The 10,162-nt window shown below is 39.3% G+C and overlaps 1 protein-coding gene across 3 annotated transcripts; it reads left to right on the top strand.

The window, feature by feature from the left end:
- Positions 1-457: 457 nt before the first annotated feature.
- On the top strand, positions 458-7,485 carry LOC113528016 (testicular haploid expressed gene protein-like). Of its 3 annotated transcripts, none has more exons than XM_026916243.3 (8): positions 458-496; positions 595-622; positions 701-757; positions 1,272-1,406; positions 2,863-2,991; positions 3,372-3,513; positions 3,608-3,742; positions 5,475-7,485. In XM_026916243.3, exons 1-8 carry the CDS (start codon positions 478-480, stop codon positions 5,553-5,555), a joined length of 726 nt encoding a protein of 241 aa, XP_026772044.2. In that variant the 5' UTR covers positions 458-477; the 3' UTR covers positions 5,556-7,485. The 3 variants fall into 3 exon arrangements, with proteins under 3 accessions (XP_026772044.2, XP_026772043.2, XP_053095100.1); XM_026916242.3 differs by having other exon boundaries at positions 3,608-3,748; XM_053239125.1 differs by having other exon boundaries at positions 3,608-7,485.
- Positions 7,486-10,162: the final 2,677 nt, after the last annotated feature.

Below are 10,162 nucleotides of genomic sequence, written 5' to 3'. Positions count from 1 at the left end.
TTCTTGTTGTTCCACAACATTAACTGCAACTATAAGTGGATAAAAAGTGATTGGAAAAGTGACTGCTGTGGTATAAGAGGAAAAATACACTTCGGGACGTGCAGTAATTGGAAAATAATCAACTTTGGGGTGATAACAGTAACGGTGCTTTGCGTTAGTTGGGCCGCATCACACCACATTGTCATAGGTTATTTTATAACAACATGCACTGAAGTATTTTATTCCTTACACTGTTTATTAGCTCATACATACTACTGATTTTTGATTTCATTCATTTTCATTGCGACCTTTCCTGATTGACCATCAAGCTCAGCTTTCCCCTGCATCACACAAACACAAATGAAAGCACGGCCTGCTATTGTAACTCCACGCTACAGGATCTGTGTTACTCAGAGCCATGTGATCCCTGTAGCTCGGGTAACAGGAGCCGTGGAAACAGTTGCCTGTTCCGCTCGCCGATTCTGCCACCTGAGGAGCATGGCGTCTCTGAACACGAGTAATGTCTCTATTTGATAACTAATATATTCTTACTGTGCAGAAATATTTAACACTATTACTTTTGAATTGTTATATCTTTGCTTTTTTTTCCACCAGGGCATTTCAGCTCAACTCCTTCACCCAGGTAAAGAAGGTGTCATGCTCATAATTCCTAAGCATGTTACATTGTATTCTGTTATTGGACCCTGATTTTATTTTTCAGAATCCTGCAGCTCGCTCGGCCCCGAGAATCTAAAACAGTTTGGCTCACGACACCAGAGTAAGTTCTCTAGAGCTTTATAGATATTGACACCTTGATATTAAGTCAAATGAAAATCTTTTTTTTTTTTTTATTTTGCATTGTTTATTGCAAATAAGTGTCAGAAAAGTGATTTTTCTACATAATTTCCATTTCATTCAGTGCAAGTGTTCCAGCACTTAACGACGGTTCAGATTCCTCTAGAAAAAAAAATCAATTCAATTCTAATTTATGTGGCACTTTTAATGTTTCCATTTGACTCACCATCGTATGAAGGATTTTGCAAAAAGTACTTGAATTACTTAAGATATAAAAATGTCTAAAAAGGTTTTTGCTGTGTCATTATGGATTATTGTCTGTAGATTGCTAGCCAAAAAAGTAAATTTAGTCAATTTTAAATGAAATCTAAAATACAATAAAGTGTGCAAAAAGTGAAGGCGATGCAAAAAGTCTATTTGAATAAGTGCTCCTTAGTAAATTCTTGGATGCACCCTGTTTTCCTGTGTGTTTGTGTCCGTCTACATTCACACTGTAGGAAGGTGACTTGGGGAAACCAGGAGACAATATGGTCTTCGTCCTGGACTGCGTTAAAAGCCGTACCAACCTCAAGGATTCTGGCTCTGTCGCAACCCAAAAAAGATTTCGCTGCCCTCCATCAAGACCTGCTTAGGTAAGGGGTCATCACTGCAGTGTGAGATCGTTCAGATAGTGCTTACTTCAATACAACTTAAGCTAAGGTACGATTTGGCTTAAAGGTGCACAAAGCTAAAATGTGGTTTCTGTCATATGCAGTGTTAAATCAGTGTTTTGCCAATCTATCAAACCCAATCATGCATGGCATACATGACTCTATGACTGATATGTTTTCTGGCTTTATATAGGCACGATGTTCAGAATTATTCTATTAATGCTTAAGAATAATAAATGAGCCTTTAATTATATAATAATAAGAAAGTAGCTGGGGGGGGCATGGTGGCCTCGCACCTCCGGGGTTGGGGATATGAATCCCACGTCCACCCTGTGTGCGCGGTGTTTGCATGTTCTCCCCTGCTTCGGGGGTTTCCTCTGGGTACTCCAGTTTCCTCCCCAATCCAAAGACATGCATTGTAGGCTGACTGGCATTTCCAAATTGTCTGCAGTGAGTGAATGGGTATGTTAGTGTGAGTGCGATTGTGTCCTGCGATGGGTTGGCACCCTGTCCAGAGTGTCCCCCGACTTGTGTTCCGAGTCCACTGGGATAGGCTTCAGGCTCCCAGCGACCCTGCGTAATAAGCGGTACAGAAAATGGATGGATGGAAGAAAGTAGCTTAAGCAATTGCTCTATAAGCATCGCTTCTTTGTTAGCTACATTGTCTATGTAGCTCCTGTCTTTGTTCCTTACACTGATTAAAGTTAAGTCAAAAATCATCGCAATCAAGCAAATTAAGTAGGCTAACAGGATACCTAAACGCTTTCAGCTATACAAGCACTGCAAATAGCATTGGACTATTTATCATTTAGCATTTCATCCATTTATCCCAGATTTTGCAGTGGTAACAAGATCACTTACCTTCTGTGGCTTGTTAGCATGGCAAGTAATATCTGGTGTAAATGACTAGCAGGTACTCACTGACCATTTTCCTTACCTTAAGAACCACCACTGAAACTCTCAAACATGTCAGATGAGTTTTAAACCCACTGTGCTGACACTGAAAGCATTTTATAACTTTTCAGTACTGCTTTCCACCCCCAGTGCTAAAGGTTCTCTAAGCGCTTATTGGTTTTGCTCCCAGTTGTGCTCACTGCCATTAGCATGTTATGTTTGTCGTTATCATATTAGAGGACTTTTACACAGTCAAAAGAGGCACAAAAGCCAACAACGCTTTTAAACCGGTTTGAAATAATTACAAAATGCCAGAAATACAGCTAGTTTCATACGTTTTACGACGTAAAAATGGTCGAAAAGTCGATTTTCACGCTGCAATAAAAGTAAAACGCGCTTGTTCTGTGGCGAAATGTGGCCCTGTTGGCGTCCCATACTGATTAGCTTTCTGCGCGCGCTCGCTTCTCATCCTCACGCGCTCTGTGTTTAAGTTTTGTGCGCGCGCACTCGCTTCTCACCATCACGCGCTCTGTGTTTCCCTTAGGAAAAGGCACGAGGAGACTGAGGAAACAAGGAAGAAGAGGACGTGTTTTCCTTCTAGTACAGCACAGTATGAACATGTCGCGCGCCTGGCAACCCCAGATTTCCGTCCCAGGAGCTTCCAGATAGTGAGGTAGGACTTCACAGAGGAAGTGTGGAGGAAATGTGGAGGAGTCTAGTGTTTGATACAGAGGGACCATTATGACTTATGATTCTTCTGAATGAATCAAACTATGAGAGATTTGATTCATTTGACTCACCAGTGTATTGAAATATCTACACTAATATACACTCATGATACACTCATGGAGGTTATATATACTCATAAAGGTGCAACTGTAACACTCAGGAGTTATTTATCATGCAGTCCTGTGCATGGAAACTTGATTTATGGGATATTTAATAATAATTTAAATGATCAGATTATTATTGTTAAAATTTGATTCATTTTGGAGCTCATCTTAAGCCCAGTTTGAGTAGGGTTGACCTTTGTGTGTGTGTGTGTGTGTGTAGCCCCCCTCACACGAAGCAATGTGAGCACAGCTGTCCCGTGTGGCACATCAGCTCTGCTGTGCGGAATGCTGTCGCCTCTCCACGTATTCTTCAGCTTGCTCAGCCCAGACACATACACCCTGAGTACAAGAGCAACCGTCAGGTCTCACACACTTGCACACACTCACACACACATACCAAAACTAACCACAATGACACACTGTGTGTGTGTGTGTGTGTGTGTGTGTGTGCTACAGAACGTAGAAACATGGATCTCGTGTGCAGCTAAAACAGCTCAGGCGAGTCCAAGACTCGAGCAGCTGTGTGTGCCTAAACTGCGAGAGAGCAAACTCTTCTACCAGCATGGCTGTCCTGAGAGCCCCATCAGACCTGTAAGAGTGAGTGTATGTGTGTGTGTGTGTCAGTTAAAGGAATGCTCCAGCATTTTTAACCTGATCTCTATCCACTGCCTCTCTAATGTGTGTGTGTGTGTGTGTTTGTGTGTGTGTTACTACAGCTAAGAATTTCTACACATCTTGTTGTAGTGAGAACATTATAGAAAACATGTTTACTCCAAACTGAGTCAAGTCTAAGGGCAGCTGCTGAATTATGTCAGGATATGGTTTCATAATTTTTCAGCAAATGTACTTATAAATTAAGATGTGTGTAAGTCCTCCTTTCAGAGATGGGAGGGTTTGTTTTAGAGAGAGAAGAATTTGTGGTTGTGTTACCAACAAACAGTAATGTGGGTCTGATTGCCATGGATCCCACAAAACCTTTGGGAAATCAAAAATAATCAGAGTTCATGTTTTACTGTACACTTAAAAACAGCTTTGGTAAGACGTTCCATCATGTTTATCTCTCTTCGAGACCTTTAATTTTTGGAAATGGAATGGTTGTAGTTATATACTGTATGTGCAAAAATTGTTATGGGAAAATAATCAGTGATGGAGTGGTGTGATGTGAACTGACAACTAAAAAATTCCCATTTTCACTTATGTTTTAACAGTTCTGAATAGTCATTCATTCACCAGCCTCTCTTTCTTCTGTCTTTTGAAGTTAATAATAAAAAACAAATTGTCATTTTACAGACAAACTGCAGTGCACAACATCATCTCATTTACCTCTAACTGTTACAAAGCACTGACACTGGAGACTCCTTACAAAAATGCTAAATAAACATCTCCTCAAGGAAAACTTCAGAATATCATAAATTACACATATTTTTTTCCATCAGTTTTCTTATCTCACTGCATGTTCAGGGATTTACCTTTTTGTAAGGTCCACATGTCCTCATAGTGAGAGAAATTCATGAAAAGTATGACTTTTTTGAGATATTTGGCTGATCTCTAAAAAGAAACATGCTGTTGGGTGCATGTGCATGAGTGAGGTGCTCAAAAGTAGTAGGCCTCATTTATCAATCTTTTAGTAAAGTTGTGTGTAGATATTTTTTGTAGGTCAAACCTAACAAACAAATAACACTGATTTTCTTCAGATCCTCTTGCTTATATTGATAAATGCCAATCACTTGTAAACTACCAAGGATTGTTCATGGCACAGCTGGTAACACAGTGCTAGCAAAAATCCATTAAAGACAAAAAGCTCACAGAGAACTGAAAATGACAAAATGACGACTAATCGGTGAAGAGCATCTCCTAAGAACGAGCTGTGTGCGATAAATGTTCCACTAATGCAGCTCAGCCACTGCAGCGCATCAGCTACTATAGGCACACACTAACTCTTCCTCAGTTTATAGGGCACCATTACTTTGTCCTAATCGAATAGTCTTTATTTGTCTAATTAATATTTTTTTATTGCTTTCTGTTAAGTCGTTAATATAAATTTGAAATGTGATGAAACGTGATTTAAACTTGGCAGTGTAATCCATATATAAAATCGCCGTAACTCATCGCTAATTATACAATTTGAAGCCGATTTGTCAAAATGTACACAAACTCAGGAGTGAATGTAGGATACGACGTTTTTCCGTACTAGCTGGATTTTCATGGACTCCAAATTTCTTTCGTAAATCAAACGATTTATGAATATCCAGTTTGTTAAATGAGGCCTAATGTTAGCATTAATATGTATGTATTCATAACCGACTTTTTTTTTTACAACCAGGTGTCTAAAGGAGCAAGAACAGCCACAGCAAGCGCTCGTGTGAGAGAGCTGTCCACCCCAAAGAGCTATATCAATCCCTGAAAAAAAAAGAAATAAAGAGACAGAGACCTCATAATCACACACCAGGCGTTACTGTCACGGTTAAAGAAAAGAGAGGGAGAAAACAAGAGTAACAGATGGACTGATTAAATAACCACACTAAGAAGCGTATAAAAGAGTTTCCGTGTTTTTTTCTTCTCTTCTCTTTTTCTGCTTTTGCTATCTGCAAGCCTCAGACTTTACCTTGGAACGTTTCAGTCTGAACTTGGAAAGGTTGTGTTATCTTAAGCAAAATGCCAGAATAGTAAACTCCAGCCAGCCAACACAGAGAACAGGAGAACTTTTCTCAGTCGATCAGTGTCTGTTTTGTGTGTTTTTCACATCAGTTTACACAGCTTTAGTTTCGGTTACACAACAAGAATGGAGAGTCAGTGTGTGTTGGCAAAAACGTTACAACTCAAACACAGTCCTTCTGTAATCGATTTGCAGAGTAGGCTGCTTCTGTTTGTGTGAATATTGAATATTGAAACTATGAAACGATCCAAATGACATTTCTGATTGTGATATAAGTAAGGAATAAAAGAGGATGGGCCGTGCTGTTTTAGGAAAGTAATCAATGACAGGGTGATGTGATGCAGCTAATGTGAAGCGTTTTATTTCTTCAAAACTACATCAGTTTGCCAACACTAACAATTTTTTTTATTAATTACAGAACATATTGTGCAATTATCCATTTATAGCTAAATTTAATGTAAAGCACTGACACTGGAGACTCCTTTCAAAAATGCTAAATATACGTCTCCTCACTGAAAATGTCAAATCAGCGATTACACGTTTTTTTTTTTAATCTGTTTATGTGGAATATCCACCATACAAATACTCTCAGAGCTGCTGTTGCAGAAAATTAATCAATACCTTCTGACCAATCAGAATCATTTTGCATTTAAGGACTTTTACAAGTCTCTTACTATTAGTTTTGGATTATTTTGTGACTTCCTAAGGCAATTTTTCTTCATTTATTTTGTCTTTCATTTCATTGTCGCGGCTTTGCGTAATTGTATAATCTATATTCTTTTGTTTGTTTTTAGTGTTAAAAATGACTCTGATTACTGATTTTTCACCTGTTTGCCTTAAAGAAGTCTTAAATAAATACTCCTGTGTAGACTTTTTATAACTATATAGTTTTATAAATTGTATTAGATTGTACTGTAACAATTTATTAAGACAATAATAAACATAATTGCTAGCATTTATTCTAATATTTAGGCTGTATGTTGTAACCGGTTTTCATTAGACGAGCGTCATAAAATGAACATAGTACTCAGTTTTGTAGACAGGTACATTTTTTCATGTAAAAACCAAGGGTGTACAAACTTTTGCAAAACCTACTGATAACATGCAGTTTCTTTTTCAAACATTAGGTGCCAGCATTATGTAAAGCCACATCCAAAACTTCTTTTGCACACGCGTGTCACTTTTACACAACTTTTATTCTACATCTACATGATACGCAAGGATTTTCAAAATGGATGTACAAAAAACAAATTAATTAAAAAATTAAAAAATTGAGCAAAAGCATTCAGCCAAAATGAATTATTTCTACACGAGCTGTAGTGGGGCTGACAAGTTACCTGGCAAACTGGGTGTATTAATTACCAAGCAGCAATGACATGGCATTCATTTTTAATAGCGAAAAGGCAAAATTATATCAATCTATGACAAAATTACAGCCTCTGTATCTGACAGGAAGTGACATGCCATGAAAACAAGCACAAGACAGCGTTTAGGTGAACGCTGGGTGCCGACTCGCATACCCTCACATACGTCCTCTTATACCACAGCAGTTTACCAACAATTACATTCTCTATTTGTTAATCAACGACGCCCAATCATGTGGCAGCAGTGCAATACGTATAGCGGTCAAGAGCTTCAGGTAATATTCCTCAGATCAGAATGAGAAAACAGTGTAATCTCTGCGACTTTGACCGTGGCATGGTTGTTGGTGATAGACAAGCTGGTTTTGGTGAGCCTGTACCTACTGTAGCATCAGATTCCTGTTCCTGGCTGACAAGAGTAGAACCAGATGTGGTCTTCTGCTGTTGTACCCCATCCTTCTCAAGGTCTGATGTGCTGTGCGTTCTGAGATGCCTTTCTGCTTACCATGGTTGAAAAGAGTGGAGAATAATGCAACACAAAGTGGCGTATAATGCAGTGAACAATTATGTATATCATTCTAACGCAATTCATTGAAAAGACCAACAAATCTGAACAGTTTTATAGAAACTGAACCACTTGGGAGTCAAAAGAGACATCTCTTAGTGGTGATATTGAAGCGATTGATCTAACTGAAAAGAGCCATAATTCCTATAATCACTAGTACACAGTGCATGTGTCTGTGGGGGTGTAGGATCAGATGGTGACACATTGCTTCATAGCTTACTGGTGATATCACACTCTCAGCAGATGGTGACACATCAGGAAAGAAAAACGGCCGTGTGACAAAACACGACAAAGATCAGGGAACATTATAATGTTTATAGATCATTATAGATTATTCTAGCTGTGGTACAAGTGTAAACAGGTAACACATGTTAATGTTTGATTTGTCATTTCTTCTTTATATGTTCAGCAAAAATCAGTCAATTGATTGTTAGCAGTGATCAGCTTCGGGTAGCGTAGCTATTTTTAAAACTGTGAGCTACTGTAAGAAAATACCATTATCCAGGACCCTAAAATCTATTATTTAAAAAAAATGGAAAGAATATGGCACAACCATGACTCTGCCTAGAGGAGGCCATCCAGCAAAAGTCAGTGGCCGTGTAAGGAGGGCATTAGACAGAGTAGCAACCAGGAGGCCAAGGGTAAGGGTCAACATGATGCTACCACCACCATGCTTCACTGCATGCATGGTGTTCTCAGGATGATGGGTAGTATTGGGGTTCTTCCAAACATAGCGCTATGTTACTCACTAGACCAGAGAATCATTTTCCATGTATTTACTGAGACTCCTACATGCTTTTAGGCAAACTCCATGTGGAATTTCATAGAGCCCAGCTTTGTGGAATGACTGGGCTGTCAATTTCCTGTGAACAGCTTCTCGCATCTGAGGTGTGGAACTCTCCAGCTCCTTAAGAGTTACCCTTGGCCACTTGGTTAGGGGTGAATACTTATGCAAGGCACTGTATGTATAAATTATACATTAGATCCCGTCAAAATTGGACAGACCACACCCACATGGCATAGCAGAGGAGATTATTACAAGACACAAGCGACAAACCTCTTGCTACCTTGGTGATCTGTTGTTTATTACTGTGAACACAGGGACAGAGTTGTGTAGCTTCTCTCAACAGATAAATTGAAGATTATTAGTCCACATTAAGGCATTGTTTCAAGGCTAGACACTAGTAATTGACCGCAAATACAGACCAAATGCTATCATTTGCTGACTAAACACTGTGTAGACTGAGCTGGACCGAGTTATACTGCTGATCAGCTTTTGGATCACTAAGACGAGACGGGGCTGTTCCTGGAATTGAGACAGAGAGAGAGAGAAAGAAAGAGGGGGAGGAAGGGCATGATCAGCATCCAGCTGGCCCTCTTACATCCGAATCTCTCTGTCTCTCATTCATCCGTCTTTCTCTCGCTGATAGGTTCCACATGTATTTGTCTAGTCGTTGTGGCAACACTCAGTCTCGAAGTGTGTACTGCCCAGTCGAGTTCTGGATGGAGATCCAGTCTGTTTTAATGCACTCCACACACTCCTTCATACCTAATATCAAAAGCGTGTTTGAGGGATGGACTCGTTATTTATTTATGCTGTTAATCTTGATATACAGTACTGCTTATAGGTGCTCTACTGTTGTATTCTGTGTGTGTGTGTGCCAGGTTTTAGAGAGTGCAGCATTTGTGTTCAGCTCAACATGTTTATTTTTCCTTGTGGGGGTGTGGCCATTCAGACACCCATTAACTCTAATCAAAACACACACCATTAGTTTGCTGTTTGCTAACAAGTTGACTCTTTGAGCCAGTACTTTTAGGTGAACATTGAGAGCTGACTCACATATATGAGCCATTTTTTTTTCTCTTTATCTTTTTGTATATGTAGGCAATATCATTCGCAGAGTAATTGCAGTCCTGCAGTGTAATTTAATCAAAATGCTTCTATTGAAATTTCTTTTCAAGATCTGAGTTAGTGTGAATTTGTTCATCTTGATGATAGTTTGTTGTTGTTTTTGTTCATTAAATTAAAAAACCCTTTTGTTTCTTCGGGCCACGTTTATGTTTATATATAGCATTGAATGTGTGGTACCGCACATACATCTAAAAAGAGCCTAGTGACAAATCTAGCAACTTTTTGAGCAAAGGTTAATAAATGTCCTTCACTCAGTACAGCTCTCGAGCTCATCTCACAGCTGCTGGTTATGGAGTTGAGAGGGCAGGTTCACTCAACACATCACCAGTCTGTAAAGCCTGAGTTTCACTTGAGTGAGTCAATGATCCAAACCTCCAATCACCATTATTTGCCATGACCAATAACATATCACTATTGTTCCCAATGACCAATCACTGATCACTATTTCCCAATGACCAATCAGTGATCACCACTGTTCTGAACAACCAATCACCAATCACAATTGTCCCCAATGACC

Source organism: Pangasianodon hypophthalmus, chromosome 13, assembly GCF_027358585.1.
Source record: "Pangasianodon hypophthalmus isolate fPanHyp1 chromosome 13, fPanHyp1.pri, whole genome shotgun sequence".
In the NCBI taxonomy this organism is placed as follows: Eukaryota; Metazoa; Chordata; class Actinopteri; order Siluriformes; family Pangasiidae; genus Pangasianodon; species Pangasianodon hypophthalmus.
Note: the sequence above shows the minus strand (reverse complement) of the source record. Positions and strands in the feature narration are given on the sequence as shown.

Excerpts from the sequence above, each read along its gene's own strand:
- LOC113528016 (XM_053239125.1), top strand. Across the intron at positions 623-700 it reads AGCTCAACTCCTTCACCCAG|AATCCTGCAGCTCGCTCGGC; the intron begins GTAAAGAAGGTG and ends TTTATTTTTCAG. Across the intron at positions 2,992-3,371 it reads AGGAGCTTCCAGATAGTGAG|CCCCCCTCACACGAAGCAAT; the intron begins GTAGGACTTCAC and ends GTGTGTGTGTAG.